We start from the raw sequence: 23132 nt of genomic DNA on the forward strand, positions 1-23132 counted from the left end.
AACTGATACAAGTATGTACAACATAGCATGGTATGACAGCAGAATATAAAAATGGTTCAAATGAATTTGAGAAAATTTGACCAACCGGATCCCAGAATGAAACTTTGAAATTTATTCAAATTAAGCAATCCACCATCAAATATGGCCACCATTACAAAAACTGCTAAACAGAATTTGACCAAATTTGAAAGAATGCATCCTGGCAAGACCATTCAAATGTGTTATAATGATGCCTTCATGACAAAAGGTCAGAAGCAAAAACAAATACGTTTGCCCCCATATGTACATTTATTTCAGCAAGTTATAGAAAACATTATTTTAACCATTACTCAACTGCAATAATGTGGAGTTTAATACAACAGCTTGATAAACTGAGTTCACTGATTGCAAAATACTTAATTTACAATTATTCACACTTACTCATACCACAATATCTTTGCCAATAATATCATTTTTGTTTAGAATAATACAATATTTTCTCAAACAGCTCTTTATATATTAATGCCACATGTTACTGTATGTTTACTCCGCTAGAGTTTTCAAATGCAATGCAATTATGCTACATCTACATATAAAACCAAAAAAAAAAAAGAAAACAATTCTTGCAGACATCTTTTTAGTGACATATTTTTTTCTACAATAAATCAAAACCTAAAAAATGTTAATACAATACAACTGTACTCTTAATCTGTCACTGTAAGGCTGGGGACAAATCTTCTCTCACTGTAAAGTTGGGGACCAGTCCAAAGCAAATCTATGGTTAATATTCCCACAGTACTTAATCTATATAAATAGCAAAAACAAATGGCCATATAAAAAAAATTCTTTCTATTTGTCTGAACTCCCAACTCTGAAATTTGTGATATTTGACTGATCAGTGACGTGTCAATTGGATGTCAGAATCTTTAGTTTAGTCAAGTCTGAATGTACAAATATGTTATTCAGGGCTGGCCAACAAATTTACTGGCTTGGTTTTGGCATTTCGTGGCACAGAAACATGTTTAAGGTCATGTTTTGCAGCAGTAAGTGAAGTAATGAACCTTTCCCAAAGCTGCACAATGGCAGCCAATCTGGGTTGATGCAATGGTTGGAAGCAAACTCACACCCGTCTGATCACAAGTCCAACATCTTACACACTGAACATGGTAGCTCTGTGGTAAATATATGTAGTCAATTCATATACCTACTTAAACAGTGAACATGGTGCCTCTGTGGTAAATATATATAGTCAATTCATATACCTACTTAAACAGTGAACATGGTGCCTCTGTGGTAAATATATATAGTCAATTCATATACCTACTTAAACAGTGAACATGGTTCCTCTGCAGTATATATAGTTAGTCAATCGATGTACCTAAAAATTAAAACAAATTTACAAACTCAATTATTAGTACATTGTACCAGTCACTAAAAAACCTGTTTCAATTACCCATAGAAAATGTCGCAGAACAACAATGTTTGTTAAATTTATTAAATATTATTAAAGACCCATGCATAAAAAATTACTAGACTGTTATTAAAGCCCATACATCAACAATAACTGGACTGATGTATATCTTTGCAAGGATTTTACCTAAAGAGATATTTGATGAAATTAAAACATGTACACATGTATCAGGATACCATCATCAACTTAATGTTGAAAATGGATAGATGGTTTTTAAGGTCATTTGTAAAAAAAAATTGACTATATCATGCCAAAGAAATGGTAGCAAGTGCCTTTTCCAAGCACACAATGTGGCAGGTAAGCCAGGCTGGTATGGGATGAGGTAATGAATCATGATCCTAGGATCACAAGTTGGATGCACCACCAACTCAGCTATCATGGTTTCCTTTTAGGATGTTGAAATAAGGCATCAACAGAATGGTCTTGTCATATATTTATTAGTCTGAAACTTCCAAGACTTTCCAGCTAAGGAAGGAACCTACTTTGCCTACTGAGGTGTAATAGACATGCCTCCCCCCTCCAAATTCTGTTATGCACATCACAAATGTAAATAACGGACTTTTGGCAATGGCAGATTTCATAGATTCCAGATATTTTTCTTCTGTGTTGCTTTCACATCACAAAAAGAGCTGCTAAGCTCCTGTTTAAACTCAGAACAAGTTCCATGCTTTGTCTGGACGAGGTGTTGTGACTTGATTGTTAGTGTGCCGGACTTGCAACCGAAAGGGTGTGGGTTTGAATCCTACCATTGGAGCAGCCTTGGTCAGCTGCCATGGTGTATCCTTGGGCAAGGCACTTCACTCCATTTACCTTGTCACTAAACAACTGACTTGTGTTGCTGTGCAATAAAATACCAAATGAACAATGATTGCTTTATCTAAAGTAAGCTTTGAATGAAAGGATTGTACTGAAATGAAATTTCTAGGTCTTTTTATCAAAAGACACATAGTCTGCATTTCAAAATGCCTATTTCCTACCCTCTTGAAGAAAATAGCCATCTCAAGAATGGCTGATCCCCCTACCCCCACCCAGCTAACTGTAGGTTTTAAAGATGTAAAATTAACATGATTATCTGAATTTGTTAATATTTGACCCTCCGTGAAAGGGGAAGCTCTCCATGCTAGTCAGCTGGAGGTTGTGTGTAAGAAACATCAAGGTAAAAGCAACCTTGACCCTAGATCCATTGACTCCTGTTAAGGAGCAGCAACTGTCCAAAGTGTAATATACCTATGACGTTTGAAAATTTGGTAAACTAACTTGTTATGTTGAAACCATGAGTGTACTTTCATGTCCAGTGAAACTGATGTTTGATCTAGTGGTCTTCAACTCAGTAGGGATCTGTCCATCCTTTAGTATCAAGTAATTATGAAGATAAAAAATGAGTGCAGGAAATTTGAGATAAGTGGGTATGCAACCCAAACTGATAATTTTAGCTAGAGTGACCTTGACCTTTGACTCCTGGGTCTGAGAATCAATAAAGGAAGTGCTCCTGTCCAAGTGCAGAATACTTATGAATTATGTTGAAAACTTGGGCCATGAAACTTGATTTAATAAGCAGAAACCAAATATTATGTGGGCTACAGTGATCTTGACCTTCTACTTCTCAGTCTCAAAATCAATTGGGGCTGCCTATCCTCAAGTGTAGTTCACTGAAGAAATTTGATGAAAATTAGACCAAAAGAAATTTGACTCATCCTGCAGAAAGGAAAATATTACTTTCAGCTTGTGACCCTTACCTTTGATTTAGCAGCCCCAAATTGATAGGCTTCCTCCACATGTAGATAAGATGTATATAATGTCAGAGACAAAAAATACCACAGCATACAAAAGCTGTTTTGTGGAAACAACCAGTCAACTATGAATGGATGGATATATGGACATGGAAACAACCTCATTTATTGATGGATGGATACATGGCTATCACTACCTTACTGGCACCTTTGCTTTGGGAGTTGGGTGGGGGTTGGGTGTGTGGGGCGGATGGGGGGAATAACAAAGGATGCTTATATGAACACATGGATATATTCTTGCGTATACTGACTAGACCATAGGAAAAAAATATATGCATGGAATGAAGATAATCCTGAACATGAAATCATGTGACAAGAGAAAAAGCTGAAAACTGAAACAATAGACCAAATCCCATTTTAGTACTGTACTCAAACAAAATTTCAGACATTAATTTCTGACCAAAAGAAAATGAAATCATCTAAATTTCTCAAATTCTAAACATCTGAAATCCAAGTATGGGTAAAAAAGAAGACTACTGCATACTGAAATAAAACTGTATGAAACAAAAAATTTCTTAACTGAATTTTGTTAATTTACTAGCTTACACTGAGAAAGTACTAAGTAAGAAGGTGTACGAGGTTAAAAACACAAAATAAACAGGTAAAATCCATAAAATACTCTGCCAAAATTGTCAGTGGGGAAAAAAACACACAAAACAAGATATTAGTATGAATTAAAAATACATGTGGCTTAAAAATTTCTTCATTCATCAGAAAAGTTAGACAATTTCCACAGACTTACATACCAAAAATTAACAAGAAAAAGATAAAATGAGTCACATCTGATATCAGTGTATATACTGGTCTAATGGTTGATGGCACAGACAACTGCATATTATTAGAGTTGAACTGGCCAGATGAGATACTGGGAGAGTTCACAATGTGGGCTAGTTGGACACAACACATTACCAGTATATTACTGTGTTATAAGTATTAGTTTCTTTCAAAGAAAAAAACCCCAACAAGTGTCCTTTGAATTGACTGATGCTCGACTGAGCAAAAAGAATTTCCAGGAACTGAAGAGAAGACCATTTCTTCTTTACAACTGTCAGCTGTTGAAACGAAATCTAGACATTTTGATCCCATTTTCCGTTATTCTCCACTGAGAACAAATAAAAAAAAACTGGTGCTCTTCACTGTCTAAAAAGCCATTTTAAAACTTTCAAGATTTGATAATTAAAAAAAAAACAATTCCACTGACATACAATTAGTAAATAATGTATGATACCAAATGTGTTCAGGTTGCTTTTTTTTATTCAAACTAGTATGATGAAAAATATAAAAATAAACACCACTTTCATATGATTTGTATTTCCCATTAAAAAAAAAGTTCTTCAGAATAGTAATAATTTTCTCTGACCCTGAATCTAATCACAGCTGATCATGCCATAGCTTCACAATCCGAACTTTACCTCAAACAGAAATCAAAGTTTTATCTCTTTACTTCGTTGGGTGTCCAGTGATGTCTGACAAACCTACCATGTATACTCACTTAAAAGTCCAAACTGTGCAGAGATTCAGATCTGGTGTCATTAAATGCACAGGCGGATCTGGCTTCATGCAATCAGTTAGGAGTAATAAGTAGAACATACAACACAGTCCCAGATTTGCCAGCACAGTTGAAGGCAGATCATGGTCTATGTTGCTTGCAGTTGGATTTGACTTATAAGCAAGTACATATGGCATCACTTTTTACTGTGTGAATGGATAGAGTTAGCATGGGTAACAAGAGGCTCAAGTGAGCCTGATATCTGACCTGACTTGTATAACATTTGACCATTTCACTCAGTGGGTTTGTATAGTGTTGTAAGAACATGATAGCTGTAAACTATCTCCCGAACTTTGTAGTTTATATGACCATTTTACTTTAGTCTGAAACAAATTCTTTCCAAGATAAAGGCATAATGAATATGTGTAATCTCTTCTTTTCATCTGAAGACATCCAAGATCTTTAAAGCTGAAGTTTACAAATGAAGTTTTAATTTGTGGTTTACAAAGTCACATAACTTTATCACAACTTTAAATAATAATTCACAGTGTTTTCTTTAACCCTTTACCTCATAGAGTGTATGGCTTTTTAGCCCTCCAATACACATGAAACAAAGTTACCCAATGCAGTGCGCTATAAATAGAACACCTGTTACCTATTCGGCTCCATACACATAGGCCTGCCTGTTAACTGTTATGCAGTGTAGTGTATGTTACGTTCAACAGCAATTTTAACCATTTTACATTTTTGGTACACATCTATTATGTATGGAAAAATTTAAGAGTAAAGTCCGATCATTATAGCTGTGTAATTATTTTTCACAGAAGAATTTTTTATGTGCTTTAAAATCTTGAGAGAACTTGTTCACCGTCAAGTCAGTGAAGCCACGTGACCAACTGTAGCTACCATTTCTCATACTCGAAATTTACAAGTTCTTTGTCTGCGTCTACATCACTAAGTCATCTGAATCTGATAATTTATAAAAACTAATGTCTACCTACATCAATATCACAGCCTTTACCCCAGTTATTGAAGCTTTCATAGTTGTGATTCTAATCGTGAAAAGTACTGAATAAAATCCGCAACCTCCATTTTGGAGAGTGGAGAATACGACCCAGTTACTTTAAATAGCAGATTTTGACCAGAGCATAAATAGCGACCACGTAATCTGATGTAATGGTCATTCACAGCAATGAATGAGGTATCTAATAGGGGTTTTTCCCTGAAGGTGGCGCTATAAAAATCCGCTAAAAATAACAGATGTTTACAGCAGGCGTCAAAAGGTGCTTCCATGTGAATGGAGTAAAGGCATCAAAAGGCGCTTCCATGCGAATGGAGTAGAGGCATCTAAAGGTGCTTCCATGCGAATGGAGTAGAGGCGTCCAAAGGCGCTTGCATGAGGTAAAGGTTGTTGGTTTATTTACTCTTCATAACCTGGAATCATTTCAAGAAAAAAGCATACTGAGGTATTTTTGTTTTTAGAATGCTAAATATACAAAACATAAAATTTAAAAATGGACTAGCAGCACTGAGGAGGTGAAATTCATTGAAATTGTGTACATAATGTGATAAGAAAAAGGGCAAATGTTTCAGGTGCTTATCATGGCAATATTAGCAACAGCCAAATAATTATTAGGAAAAAATCCCACAACGATTTGGAAATAAGTACCTATGATCATGTAAATAAATGTTGCTCTTTAATTACAACATTGCATGCAGTTTATGTTAGCCTACAACTGAACATTTTTTGTGTAAAACTATCTAATTTATACTTTTTCTCCAGCTGTAAATTATGAACTATACATTTTAACCCTCAAAGTGTATTAGGTTTTTGCTAATTTGTATGAACTGTTCTACTGAAATGCATGCATCATGCAGTCAAAATTTTTCTTATATCAGCTTTTGCACAACTTTCTGTAAAGGAAAACCTTTGTGTAATCCAAACCTCTGATTCTCCACAGTCAATATCATGGGTTACTTCCCTTTGCTTTCGTTTGGAGAGATTACACTGCATACGATTTGAGAACTGTTTGTAACTGCTAAAACCAAAATTATTATTCTAATAATCTTGCTAAATAATAAATTTAATTTGACATCAAAACCATTAGTCTATTGAGCCAATCAGGTGGAAGATCACCTCATTAATTTGCATGATCTTCTTCATTATTGAAATCGTGCTAAATCTTGATCACACAAGCCATATATTCAAGTATCTCATCAGAAACATGGACTCAAGTTGTAACAAGCCCCACCAATCAGAAGCAAGATCACCTCATTAATATGCATGACTCTTACTCATTATGGAACTAAATCCAAGAGCCTGAGGATGCAAGTAAATATTCCAAGTCTGATTAGAACTGATTAAAAAATATGGCTTCCAGAATGAGAACAAAATCAGCCAATCAAATCCAAAGTTACATCTTTAATATACATGAGTCTCATTCATTCATGAACTTGTCTGTGATCTTGATGATATAAGCATTATTCCAAATCATTTAAAAAAACATGGCCTCCTTGTTGATAACAAGCAAATGTTGATGGATTGATGAATGCCAGATGATGGTCACAACACCACATCATAAACTCACTCAGCCTTAAAGCCATAAAAAGATGTAATGATTCAATAAATGGATAATGTGCCATGTAATATACAAAGACTCAAAAGCAGAGATTCTATGGACAAACTGTTTCCGAGAACAATAAAAAAAAAAAAAGAAATAAGTCGAGGCCATTTGAGGAGATACATGTAGTAAACAAAATAATTCATTTTGAAATACAATACATATATGAAACCATGTATATACTCAAAAACAGAAAGACGTGTACACATATAAAAATACACCAACCATGTTTATACACCAAATACACCAAACCATTTGTATACACCAAACCATTTGTATACACCAAACCATGCTGTGATACAAAATTCTGAATTGCCATCATACCTGCTTGTTTTTAGGTAACACTCAAAAAATGTTTGATTCTAAAGTATATTAATAATAAAAGATCTTAGTCATGTTTATTAAAAAATCTTTAAAAAACCCATACAATTTGCCTCTCCATGTTTGAGTGGACATCTGTCAATTCTGTGTGCAAATATGTAATGTTAATATGTTTAGTTTCTGAACTTATCACCAGCAGTTTCCAACTCTAGATGAAATGATTCAGTACAAGTTTCTTTATCACTTATAACCAGTATTTAAAGCTGAAATTAAAAAACATGATGAATGGTAAAATAACGCTTGGCATACTTGTACATGGGTGTTACCTATGATACAGCTTAGCAAGTTGGCATATTTGTACATGGGTGTTACCTATGATACAGCTTAGCAAGTTGGCATACTTGTACATGGGTGTTACCTATGATACAGCTTAGCAAGTTGGCATACTTGTACATGGGTGTTACCTATGATACAGCTTAGCAAGCTGGCATACTTGTACATGGGTGTTATCTATGATACAGCTTAGCAAGTTGGCATACTCGTACATGACAAATGTAATAACATGAAAATGCTACAAATGATTGGTTTGGTTTGGTGTTCTGCACAGCACAGCAATAAAAAAAGATTACTTAGTGCTGAGGAAACAGGAGTCAAGTGCCTTGCCCTCAAATTAAAAGTTTTTATTGATAATTTGCAACGTATTAAATGGATATAAAATAAAACATTTCACTATTTATATTTACATACATGGTTAAATTAACTTAATATGATTGATAGATGTGTATATGTGCTTATGTCAGTGAAATACGGTCTTTACAGGATGCTCACTTTCTGATGAACAGACATTTATCTCTGCTTATGCTGACGAAAGTAATTTTTTGGGGACACTCACTAACCTAACAAAAGTTGCTGGAGAGATCAGTGAAAAGCAATAATTTTCTGGGATGCCAAAGTTGAAGGTTTGCATACTATTCTAAATCACTTACCACTTCAGCTTCTAACAAGCTGTATTCTTTTTTTTTCTTTAAAAAAACATTCTGAGTTGAAAAAGGAGAACATGTGACAATAATGCATGCAAAGTTAACATACTGACCACTGCCAAACAACCATTAAATTGTTGATATCATTTAGCCATGTGTTGTTGTTGTTAAGTACTGACATCAAGGTGATACACAGATGTAAGCATTTACAACAAAATGTGGCAAAATGACAAAGACCCTATACTTCACAAAATATGTTTGTGTTATATTTAAGACACAAGTTTGGCTTTGTCTCACACTACATAAACTGCTTTTGCTGTAATTAAATTTCATTATGTGAAAAATACATCTTATCTGAACATGAAATTCCAGATTCTAATTGCTAATGAAATTTAAAATTGTATAATAACATGATCATGTAGTAACCGAGTTGTGTGGATCATATATTAGAAGACTCGTATGGATTATACTTGACAGATTTGCATAGATCATGTATTACAAGACTTGTATGGATCATGTATCACGAGACTTGTTTGGATCATACATTACAAGACTTGCATGGATCACATATTACAAGACTTGTATGGATCATACATTACAACACTTGCATGGATCATGTATTACAAGACTTGCATGGATCATGTATTACAAAGACTTGTATGGATCATACATTACAAGACTTGCTTGGATCATACATTACAAGACTTGCATGGATCACTTATTACAAGACTTGTATGGATCATACATTAAAAGACTTGCATGGATCATGTATTACAAGACTTGCATGGATCATATATTACAAGACTTGCATGGATCATGTATTACAAGACTTGCATGGATCATACATTACAAAACTTGCTTGGATCATACATTACAAGACTTGCATGGATCACATATTACAAGACTTGTACGGATCATACATTAAAAGACTTGCATGGATCATGTATTACAAGACTTGTATCGATCATACATTACAAGACTTGCATAGATCATGTATTACAAGACTTGTATGGATCATACATTACAAGACTTACATGGATCATATATTACAAGACTTGTATGGATCATGTATTACAAGACTTGCATGGATCATATATTACAAAACTTGCATGGATCATGTATTACAAGCCTTGAATGGATCATACATTAAAAGACGTGCATGGATCATGTATTACAAGACTTGTATGGATCATACATTACAAGACTTGCATGGATCATGTATTACAAGACTTGTATGGATCATACATTAAAAGACGTGCATGGATCATGTATTACAAGACTTGTATGGATCATGTATTACAGGACTTGTATGGATCATACATTACAAGACTTGCTTGGATCATACATTACAAGACTTGCATGGATCATATATTACAAAACTTGCATGGATCATGTATTACAAGACTTGCATGGATCATATATTACAAAACTTGCATGGATCATGTATTACAAGCCTTGAATGGATCATACATTAAAAGACGTGCATGGATCATGTATTACAAGACTTGTATGGATCATACATTACAAGACTTGCATGGATCATGTATTACAAGACTTGTATGGATCATACATTAAAAGACGTGCATGGACCATGTATTACAAGACTTGTATGGATCATGTATTACAGGACTTGTATGGATCATACATTACAAGACTTGCTTGGATCATACATTACAAGACTTGCATGGATCATATATTACAAAACTTGCATGGATCATATATTTCAAGACTTGCATGGATCATATATTACAAAACTTGCACAGATCATGTATTACAAGCCTTGAATGGATCATACATTACAAGTCTTGCATGGATCATGTATTACAAGCCTTGAATGGATCATACATTACAAGATTTGCATGGATCATTATTCCAAAATATAAATAGCATACCGTCTGACAATCACAGAGTTGTCAATTAAGGAAAATATAATTCTTACAAACAAGTCACCATCATCATCCTTTTCCTGATTCAATTGTTTAATATTTGAACAGTACTTTCATTTCAAGCATCATATTTGTTTTCTGCTGCTTACATACGTCTGTTTAAAATAACTCAGCTGGACTAGTCCAATATATTTCATTATTTAATCTAATTTGTGGACTATTCCAACATATTTTGTTATTTAACATCATTAGGAAATATAAAATTTTATTTTTCTTTCTCTCGTCACCATCATTCCAATGCTCTCGTTAAATCTCATATATGCCTTTGTAAATCACTGTCAAAAATACAATATCAGCAATTACCCAAAAAAGCGTCACTTTATAGTGACTCAAAAAACTGATCCTCTCGCTATGTTATAAAGCTCATTACAAATCTTCTAAATAACAATACAACTCAATACCAGTGTAAATCATGTTCAGGTTGCAAAAATGTACTAATAAGCATTTAATATTTTTTAAAGTTTCAAAAGACTGGCAACAAAAATGTACTAATAAGCATTTAATATTTTTTAAAGTTTCAAAAGACTGGCAACAAAAACAATGTACTTAAAAATTTAACACAAGAAAGCTACTACAAATAATATACTGTCCAAAAATACAACATGGCCAAAACATAAGCTTGACTTATTTTGGTTAAGTGTTTTATGGCATGATAACACAAGTCGATTAATTAATGCTGAGGTGATTCGATTAAAGTGCCTTCGCCAAGGTAGCACCAAAATACCAACCCATGATGATCCAATGGTAGGATTCAAAGGCACATACTTTGGTCGTGATTCCAGCATGCTAACCACTGAAACACCAAAGCTTCTTCCTCCATTAGTTGCCTCTCTCTCTCTCTCTCTCTCTCTATATATATATATATATAATTGTGAACATAGGAGGTGATCATTCCTTTTCTCCACAGTTTTATGTGTAAGGTGATCAAATATCCCATTTTCCTTCAAAATAACATAAAAGTTAATCAAGCATTCCTTTTCCCCCTAAACATAAAAGTCTAAGCTAATACTTTCTTTCTCTTTCCGCAGTTGTCATGCAAGAATAATATGAAATAATATATAAGATACATGTGAACAAAATACCTGATGAATGACATCACTTTGATATTTATCTTGGAAAAAACAAGCTGGAATACACATCAAACTCATGTAGCAATGCCTTTATCAGAAATAATAACTTACTGTGTCATATATTGTGTAAGCAGTCATATACTGTGTCATATATTGTGTAAGCAGTCATATACTGTGTCATATATTGTGTAAGCAGTCATATACTGTGTCATATATTGTGTAAGCAGTCATATATTGTAGTCATATATTGTGTAAGCAGTCATATACTGTAGTCATATATTGTGTAAGCAGTCATATATTGTAGTCATATATTGTGTAAGCAGTCATATACTGTAGTCATATATTGTGTAAGCAGTCAAATACTGTAGTCATATATTGTGTAAGCAGTCATATACTGTAGTCATATATTGTGTAAGCAGTCATATATTGTAGTCATATATTGTGTAAGCAGTCAAATACTGTAGTCATATATTGTGTAAGCAGTCATATATTGTAGTCATATATTGTGTAAGCAGTCATATACTGTAGTCATATATTGTGTAAGCAGTCATATATTGTAGTCATATATTGTGTAAGCAGTCATATACTGTGTAAGCAGTCATATATGGTCTAAGCATACTCTGTGAGCAGTCCTATATTCTGCAAGCAGTCATATACTGTGTAAACAGTCATATATTATGTAAGCAGTCATATGGTGTGTAAGTAGTAATATACTGTAGTCATACACTGTGTAAACAATTATGTTTTGTGCAAGTAGTAAGCAGTCATATATTGTGTAAGCAGTAAGCAGTCATATATTGTGTAAGCTTATGAAGCAAACTAAGGAACACTAGGTCCTTTGTATCATACACAAATCTTACATTCTGAAACAAGAAATGTGTTCATGGAATTTGGATGCACCATCACAATATAAAAAATAACACAACCACAACACTAAGGCATGATGGACAGACATCTGGACAAGGGCAACACTATATGGAGCTACCAATGTTGTGGGACATTAAAAGTGTGTCCATGGATTACATGTGCCACATCAATGTGTCTGAAATAATCTAAAATCAAAACTTAACCAAAGTGTGATTTAAGGATGTACAGACAAACACACAAGGGTACACAATATTTGCCTAACATTGCTGTGGTGGAACTTCACTAGAAATGTGTTCCTGGAACAGGGGTGCCCAACCAATGTGCCTGAAAATGCCCAAACACAAACGTTTACTAAAGTGTGATGGATGGATGTATGGATGTACAAGGGTAACAGTATATGCCCCTACCATTGTTGTGGAGGGGAAGAAGACAAAAAATAATCGTACAAGATTTGTACACGACAAAGGATCTTCTCAACAAAACTAATACGAAGCATAATTCACAAGCAAAGCATATACAAGCCGATTCAAAATTGTAAAAAACAAAACATTAAAATATTATGAACCTAAGCTTCACATGTTTTAAAGTGACATTCACATGAATGAGTTCACTCAGTTAAATGATTTATGTACAGGTAAAAACCACCATACTTGTGTGTGATTTTTCCACTTTAATTACTATCGAACTAGAATGGCTGCAAATTAGGGCCATTAGGTTGCCCCATGTCAATAAAGTCTGAAAATGGGGATTTGAACTCTGTCAACCATGTATTTGTAAATCACAATGTCAACCATGTGGTTATTCATTTACACTGTCAACGATGTATTTGTAAATCACGATGTCAACCATGTAGTTAACCATTACACTGTCAACCATGTGGTTGTACATTACAGTTTCTCAAGCATTTGGTTGAAAATGGCAATCTTTTGGTGCTGACTGTTGTGGAATCCAGTTTAGCAATCCAGATTGGGTATGAATACTCCAAAACATAATCAAAAAAGGATAAATTATGCCATATTCAACATGCACACTTGCCCACCATCTTTGAAGTGTACAATTAAGAAACTATTTCTCAATAATGATTAATCTAGTCACAATATAATTTAATGTATGCATAAGCTTAAACATGAACAGTAAGTCAAAACATGAGCACCCAATCAGTTGACAGATTTTAGTCCTAGAATCTAAATACGGAAACTTTCATGACGTCCATCAATATGGCGAAGTCGCAGATATATATCTGTACCGATCCCCTGCATTGTCTCAAGGCTAATTGAACCACCAAGATATTCTGCATAAGCTCGTGATGCTGGAAGTCCAAAACCATACCTGAAAGGAAAGGTTATTCAACTACATTAATAACATGACTATAAACTTTCAATTCCATCAAGAAATATAAAGCAATAAAGGGATCACAATGAATGGGAAAAATTAAGATGGGACTAAGGAAGGGATAAACATTTTGCAAATTTCTTTTCATTTTTCCAGTCTATAAGCCTGTATTACATTGCAAGTCTTGGCAATTCAAAGTGCATTGCTAACTAGGCAAAGTGTCTTCAGGCCTAACGTTCATAAATAAAATAAAGCCTATGTTTCTGCAAGACAATGTGAAGCACATGTACATCTATTGTTTTATACACTTTTTTAAATAATTTGGAATAAAAACACTATTTAAGAAGCAAAATTTTCCCCACAATATGGTATTATTGTATGTATTAGGTCAAATTTGAGATATATATTTATATCCTGTTTGGAAAGTGCTTATGTAGTGATATTTGTTATGTGGAGATTTCAGTGAATGAAAGACCCATTAAAACCTTTGTGGAGATATCAGTGTACAAAATCGCCCATTAAAACCTTTGTGGAGATTTCAGTCTACAAAAGGTCACATCGAACACCTCTGGGATCATATTCAAGGTTTGTTTCAAATAGAAAATACTCAAAACATAGGTCACAATTTGCTAAATGAAACCTTGAGATATTAGTTGTTTTATTATCAAAAATGAGTGCATGGAAATTTGTAATCAACACCAGGAAATTATAAATATTTAACAAGTCACATTTTGTTGTTGTTGTATAAAACGTATTTTTTTCAAGATAAGCTGTAGATAATAAGATACGACAAAATATCGATGAACATAAATGATAGCTATACCTACTGGTGACAAAACTTTAAGAAATAAATACCAATTAAACAAGTCTTGGCAAATTAAAAATTCCCATTTCAATTTTATCTTTTAGCTTGGTTTCAGTGTAATTGTCATAAATGTGATATGATATATTCAATCAGAATATGAAAAGTGTCAATCAGCTATCAAAGCAATGCTCACAAGTGTTTTCATGAGAACTGAATTAAGTGTAAATCAGAAATCAGTTATCAAAGCAATGCCCACAAATGTTTGCATGAGAATCTAATTAAGTGACAATTAGTTATCAAAGCAATGCTCACAAGTGTTTGCATGAGAATCTAATTAAGTGTCAATCAGCTAACAAAGCAAAGCTCACAATTGTTTTCATGAGAACTTAATTAAGTGTCAATCAGCTATCAAAGCAATGCCTACAAGTGTTTTCATGAGAAACTAATTAAGTGTCAATCAGCTATCAAAGCAATGCCCACAATTGTTTTCATGAGAACCTAATTAAGAACCTAATTATGTATCAATCAGCTATCAAAGCAATGCCCACAAGTGTTTTCATGAGAACCTAATTAAGTGTCAATCAGCTATCAAAGCAATGCCCACAACTGTTTTCATGAGAACCTAATTAAGTGTCAATCAGCTATCAAAGCAATGCCCATAAGTGTTTTCATGAGAACCTAATTAAGTGTCAATCAGCTATCAAAGCAATGCCCATAAGTGTTTTCATGAGAACCTAATTAAGTGTCAATCAGCTATCAATGCTATGCCCATAAGTGTTTTCATGAGAACCTAATTAAGTGTCAACCAGCTATCAAAGCAATGCCCACAAGTGTTTTCATGAGAACCTAATTAAGTACCGACTGTTTTGATCTATAACTTGAAGTGTTTGCTGCATTGTTACAGTCAAATCAAAGAAAACCAGTGTTGTATTACAACATCAATTACATCTAGGTATAAAATCATCTAAAGGAGGCAGAGTAAACAAAGTTTAAAGGCATGCAATTTCCACTTGTGTAAGAGTTTGTGGTCACAGTTGTGTGTCAAATCCACTCATTTCAAGTTGTTCTAAATATTACACCTCTCCCTTGTTAACTTGTACACAACAAGGTTGAAAACATAGATTGTACAATAAGTAAGGGCAAAAGTTGCCAAGGGACCTCTGAATGATGAAGAAAGGGGTGTCATCCCTTGCCATCAAAAATACAGTGGAGATAGGGATGGGGTGGGATGGTGACACAGTTTAATGGCTGAATATTTGTTTCATAATCATCTTCGGAATAATTGTTAATAAACTGCTGTCAGGATAAAATAATCAGCATGGAACTGGCAGGGTTGGGACATGTGGGCATATTTCAAAATAAGTGAATTAGCCACCTTGTTTTTGTTAGTTTGTTGTTGTCAGTAGTTTACAGACAGAAATGAGTGCATGTTCTTTTCCTGCTATGGCTGTCTCAAATGAATTTAAAAGAATGAAAAGACATACAACTACTTAATTATTCATGACTGCTATACATTACAGTAACTTTAATAGGGTAAGTATTGTTTTGTATCTATTCTTCACCTCTGTATCAATATGGGTATCAATATGGAAAAGGTATCAATATATCAATTATTTGTTTAATCCCTATGCTACACCTGCATGTGTGATGATATTGCATGCATCAAGATGCTTATAGGGATTTTAAGATCTTCACAGTTAAATTACTAAGGGACAAAGTAAAATATGTCCTGAGCGTTCATCCCTTCTGCCAAAAGGACTTTCAATGCATGTGGTCTGCAGAGCTCTAGACAAAGATTTAACAAAATGGTATTTTGCTCCCTGATTTGGAACTAATTGCATTTTGAACATTCATTTAGGTATTTTGTGAACACTGCAAAACACAGTCCAAGACTGATTCTTAATTATCAAGACATGATTGATGCATTTCTGAGTGCATGAAATGGCTTAGTAGTCAAGACTATTTCAAGGTATGCTGAGTGCATCATATGGCTTAGTAGTCAAGACTATTTCAGGGTATACTTAGTAGTCAAGACTATTTCAAGGTATGCTGAGTGCATAAAATGGCTTAGTAGTCAAGACTATTTCAAGGTATGCTGAGTGTATCAAATGGCTTAGTAGTCAAGACTATTTCAAGGTATGCTGAGTGCATAAAATGGCTTAGTAGTCAAGACTATTTCAATATATACAGAGTACATTAAATGACTTAGTAGTCAAGACTATTTCAAGATATACTGAGTGCCTCAAATGGCTTAGTAGTCAAGCCTATTTCAATATATACAGAGTGCACTGAATGGCTTAGTAGTCAAGACTATTTCAAGGTATGCTGAGTGCATCAAATAGCTTAGTAGTCAAGACTATTTCAATATATACAGAGTGCATTAAATGGCTTAGTAGTCAAGACTATTTCAAGGTATGCTGAGTACATCAAATGGCTTAGTAGTCAAGACTATTTCAATATATACAGAATGCATTAAATGGCTTAGTAGTCAAGACTATTTCAAGGTATGCTGAGTGCATCAAATGGCTTAGTAGTTATAGGTTACTGCATTTGTATGGGAAAATACGAATGAGTGTTCGGAATGAATACTGCACGAACTTGTGAGTGCAGTATATCCTTCCGACAAAACGAGTTCATTATTTTCCCATACAAAAGCAGTAACCTTTTTATTATATGCTCATTTTTTTATTCTACCTAAGGTTTAATCATATAAACAAAATACACTACAAGAAACAACGTAAATGAATGAATGCTGCATTCCAAACTAAATACACAAGCGCAGATTTGACATTACAAAATGACATCATTATTAATGTGCACATAGCTCCGCCCAGATAAGTTTAAACTTAGTCACGCGGTCGACATAACTTTCAAAAGAAAATGGCGTGTCTACTTAAAATTGAAATTTGCAGTCATATTGTGAATGAATGGGCATTGCAACGACTTTCCCATTTAATCTGGAGTGAATATATTTTGGTATTTTGTTTCGATTCGACGAAAGTTTGTGATTTTGGACTGGATTCATCTGTTCAAATTATACATGAAATACATCGGATTGAAGTGGCATGGGAGAAGTGTGTTTACGTCTACAAATGTTTTTCTGTTTCTGTCACTGAATGTTTGAAATCATAACGTGGGAAAAATATGAAGTCTTTCAATTGCAATTTTCAAAAAGACGCTATGGAACTTAATGCTTATTTCATTTTGAGTGCAGTAAGGAGGATGCAATTGCACTTATCATTGAAATTACAGCACACTTTCGAAATGTGTAATCCAGATTGAAAACCTATGACATGGCTCATGTAATTCGGATTTACAGATATAAGAAAAAACATTTTGAGGAAATTCAGGATGTAAAACTAAGTATATTTTATTTTGCCATTCTTATCACCAGCTAAAGAAAACAGTATATGCCTTGTTATTTGTAAGGACCTAATCCGTCATTTATATAAGGTAGCTAGCCTAAATCCGTAACATTGTATCAACGCAAAATGTCAAGACAGCTGGGGTTTTTTGCAGTCACGAAACATGTTTTAGTTCATTCAGAAACAAATTTAAACAACCACAACATAAAGAGCCTCTTACGTGAGTGTACATGATTTGTTTACAAATCAAAAGTGCTGGTGTCTAAGCCCATCGTTTATTTACAAAAGAAAGTAGTTCCTTTATTCACGTGAATCCTAAAGACTATTTCAATATATACAGAGTGCATCAAATGGCTTAGTAGTCAAGACTATTTCAATATATACAGAGTGCATCAAATGGCTTAGTAGTCAAGACTATTTCAATATATACAGAGTGCATCAAATGGCTTAGTAGTCAAGACTATTTCAAGGTATGCTGAGTGCCTCAAATGGCTTAGTAGTCAAGACTATTTCAATATATACAGAGTGCATCAAATGGCTTAGTAGTCAAGACTATTTCAAGGTATGCTGAGTGCCTCAAATGGCTTAGTAGTCAAGACTATTTCAAGGTATGCTGAGTGCCTCAAATGGCTTAGTAGTCAAGACTATTTCAATATATGCTGAGTGCCTCAAATGGCTTAGTAGTCAAGACTATTTCAATATATGCTGAGTGCCTCAAATGGCTTAGTAGTCAAGACTATTTCAAGGTATGCTGAGTGCCTCAAATGGCTTAGTAGTCAAGACTATTTCAAGGTATGCTGAGTGCATCAAATGGCTTAGTAGTCAAGACTATTTCAAGGTATGCTGAGTGTCTCAAATGGCTTAGTAGTCAAGACTATTTCAATATATACAGAGTGCCTCAAATGGCTTAGTAGTCAAGACTATTTCAAGGTATGCTGAGTGCCTCAAATGGCTTAGTAGTCAAGACTATTTCAAGGTATGCTGAGTGCCTCAAATGGCTTAGTAGTCAAGACTATTTCAAGGTATGCTGAGTGCCTCAAATGGCTTAGTAGTCAAGACTATTTCAAGGTATGCTGAGTGCCTCAAATGGCTTAGTAGTCAAGACTATTTCAAGGTATGCTGAGTGCCTCAAATGGCTTAGTAGTCAAGACTATTTCAATATATGCTGAGTGCCTCAAATGGCTTAGTAGTCAAGACTATTTCAAGGTATGCTGAGTGCCTCAAATGGCTTAGTAGTCAAGACTATTTCAAGGTATGCTGAGTGCCTCAAATGGCTTAGTAGTCAAGACTATTTCAAGGTATGCTGAATGCCTCAAATGGCTTAGTAGTCAAGACTATTTCAATATATGCTGAGTGCCTCAAATGGCTTAGTAGTCAAGACTATTTCAATATATGCTGAGTGCCTCAAATGGCTTAGTAGTCAAGACTATTTCAAGGTATGCTGAGTGCCTCAAATGGCTTAGTAGTCAAGACTATTTCAAGGTATGCTGAGTGCATCAAATGGCTTAGTAGTCAAGACTATTTCAAGGTATGCTGAGTGCCTCAAATGGCTTAGTAGTCAAGACTATTTCAAGGTATGCTGAGTGCCTCAAATGGCTTAGTAGTCAAGACTATTTCAAGGTATGCTCGATTATAAGACTAAGTATTCTCATGGTGATTATGCACTACAACTTCTGTAGCTTACTTTATACAGTTCAAAGAATACATCATAAAAAGGACTGTGCTTATTGCTTGAACAAATTACACTGATAACCTTTTACTAAATTCTTACAATTATTTTGCATAATCTGAATGGGTGTAAAAATCTCTTCATGTGTTGCAGTCAATTTGTCTGCATAAAATATGCAACACGATGCTTACCTAGAGCTATAATCTCTCAACGGAGGTCATGACACCATTAAATATAATTGATCTATACATTAACAATCTGGTCTTAAAGGCATTCTTTAACAACAGTGGATTTTTCAGACAGGTTTCCCTCTGTTGCCAGGTGTTAAACCCACATTACTGCATGAAATACACATATACCCATTCATTAAGAAAGTATGATTTAGTTTATTAATGATACAATCAAAGTCTGATTTAAGGCAGAATTTCAGAAGATATATTAATTTTGTATCTAATTAAGACAATTCTCATTTTTAAAAAAATACAATTTTGCTGAACAATGGTAGTGGGTTACAAACAGGTTCAAATTATTTATCATATGATGTTATAAACCTAATAAATGAAAACATTACAGCACTCCTTCACTATAATGTCCTTCATTATAACACAGTTTCTATTATAAAGCCCTTCATTATAACACAGTTCCTGTTATAAAGCCCTTCATTATAACACAGTTCCTGTTATCAGGCCCTTCATTATAACACAGTTCTTGTTATTAAGCCCTTCATTATAACACAGTTCCTGTTATAAAGCCCTTCATTATAACACAGTTCCTGTTATCAGGCCCTTCATTATAACACAGTTCTTGTTATTAAGCCCTTCATTATAACACAGTTCCTGTTATTAGGCCCTTCATTATAACACAGTTCCTGTTATTAAGCCCTTCATTATAACACAGTTCCTGTTATTAAGCCCTTCATTATAACACAGTTCCTGTTATTAAGCCCTTCATAATAACACAGTTCCTGTTATAAGGTAAACATGGTCATCAATCCCATTTCATTCAGTTGTAGTAAAGTTCAGATAGTTTCACTTTATGGCAGTATACTCTGTTGTTCCCAAGAAGAGAAATACAATGAAGGAATACTATATGATAACATGCCACTTTTTTCCATGCATTCTTTTTATGCCAGAAGTTGACTATTTAACACTTGACCAATTACCACTCACCCATTCATTTGCTGATGACCCCAATGATACATGGTTATAATTTGTACCCTCTTATCATCACTGAGCTAAATAGCCACACAACAAACAGAATTATTTTTTTCCCCTGGTAATTCACGTACTAATACAAATTATAAAGATTCCTAAATATTCTGACCCAAACTTTATTATCTTTATTCTCACAATTGTTTATTGATGTGCACAGCAAGTACAAAGCTAGTTGGAAGTCTTCATTATATCCTTGCTTGAAAATAAAGAACACTTGCAGGAAAGTTTTTAAGTTTTGTTTAACATATGAAGAGTTATGGTTGCATTTCTGGTGTTTGTTTTTCTTTTTGTTCATATAACTATGAGTTTATTCATTGTGTGCATGTACTGACATTGGTAACAAGTCATCTTGGTCCTCATTCCGTCACCATACTGGTCCTCATTCGGTCGCCATACTGGTCCTCATTCCGTCGCCATACTGGTCCTCATTCAGTTGCCATACTGGTCCTCATTCCATCACCATACTGGTCCTCATTCGGTCCCCATACTGGTCCTCATTCCGTCGCCATACTGGTCCTCATTCGGTCCCCATACTGGTCCTCATTCGGTCGCCATACTGGTCCTCATTCCGTCACCATACTGGTCCTCATTCTGGTCAAAGGACAAGGTCAAGAGCATCTTGCAGCCAAAAATCTTTTCAGAGTGGAAATGTCGAATATATGCACTATGTATGAAACATCCAAATCAAAAACAGCTCAAGTCATTGATATCCTCTACTGGTAGACACATATCCTGATCAACAGAAAATGAAGAAGTTCCCTGATAGATGTACATGATTTTGGAAGAGCCAATGTTAGTAGTGACCACTACTTGCTTTTTTCCATGATCAAGCTGAAGCTTATGAGGAACTGCCAGGGTGAATAACCAAGCTGAATGACTGACATCAATAAACTCAGCATTCCCATAGGTGAAAGCAGTTTTTCATGGAACTCAAGTTGCTCGTTCAGGTTTAATGCCATTTCTCTGCACAAAATAGGCCACACATTGTGGCCAGTACATCTGGTGGATGAAGAATCCAGGAAAATTCTGGTAAGAAGCACAGACACACGGTAAGCTTCTGGCAAAATTTCTTACATACATTGACTGAGCCAAAGACTCAAACCCATGTGGACAGAAGTGAGATGGCAGCGATTGGTAAAGGTGAGTGCATTTGACAATTTGGCCACAAAGCCCCACCCCCCAAGCTCAAGAACATATTTGATGCGTTAGATAAACATGAATTAAAATGGAATTCAATGACAGAGACATATATTGAAACAAGTAATCAGGCACTGGGCTTCATGTAACGGAATGTCAAGAAATGGCAAATACCTGAGACCTGGAAGAAAATCCATGGCTGAAGACACCTGCAATGAAGACTACTGACTTCTGAAGCAATTACAGACAGCCTACAGGCTAAAAGACAGAAAAGTGAAGACAAATGCCAGAAGAGAAAAACGAGCTAATGGCAACAGCAAAGCATAGGAAGCCAAGCTAGCAGCACAACAAGGAGTGATGACAGACCACTGTCTACAAGATCACCAGAGAGGTATAGGATCAAAGTTCAACAGATGCATCAAAGACAGGAATGGCAAATGTACTGCAAGTAAGAGGCAACTGAGATATGGATAGAACACTTTCAGGAAGTCCTAATGAGACATGAACCAGACACCCAGCCGAACCACAGCCACCAGCAGCTGCATTAGACATTCACTAAAGTCCATCCACAGAGACTGCAATAAAAAATACCATCAAGTCTCCAATGAATGGAAACACACCAGGACCAGACACGAACTAAATGGAGATGTCAAAGATGCATGCAACAACATCAATGAAAGCCCTCTCAGATCTCTTTACCATTATATGGACTGAAGAAACAAGGGACTGATACTCTCCTTTCTGAAAACAAATTTCCAGAATTTACAATAGTACTATTTCTTCTTTTTGATTGTCGAGTGTCAAAACCATTTCAAATATTCTTGCATGATAAGATCATTTCTAATATTCTTGCACAATAAGATTTTCAAATTAGCCATTGTGGCAGCCAATAGTGGATGCAAGATCAGCACCATTTAGCATTTAGGTCAAACCTGATACCATTTGAAGACCTTTGGTGAAAACCCCATAGTGATATGATCATCCATTTTGAAGAATTACAGACAAGATTTTCAATATGTTCATTGTGGCAACCACATTAGTTGTCAGATCAGCACCATTCCATTTCAAACCAACTA

General features: G+C 34.7%; 1 protein-coding gene across 1 annotated transcript in view; it reads right to left on the minus strand.

Moving 5' to 3' along the window:
* Positions 1 to 269: 269 nt before the first annotated feature.
* Positions 270 to 23132, minus strand: part of LOC149777435 (branched-chain alpha-ketoacid dehydrogenase kinase-like) — a 156333-nt gene continuing 133470 nt past the window's right edge. Inside the window, exon 10 of the mRNA XM_089942068.1 lies at positions 270 to 13863. Coding sequence (XP_089798194.1) covers positions 13719 to 13863 — 145 coding nt within the window. The 3' untranslated portion in view covers positions 270 to 13718. The remainder of the gene's footprint in view (positions 13864 to 23132) is intronic.

Source organism: Sinohyriopsis cumingii, chromosome 18 (genome assembly GCF_028554795.1).
Source record: "Sinohyriopsis cumingii isolate HCF-2022 chromosome 18, ASM2855479v2, whole genome shotgun sequence".
In the NCBI taxonomy this organism is placed as follows: Eukaryota; Metazoa; Mollusca; class Bivalvia; order Unionida; family Unionidae; genus Sinohyriopsis; species Sinohyriopsis cumingii.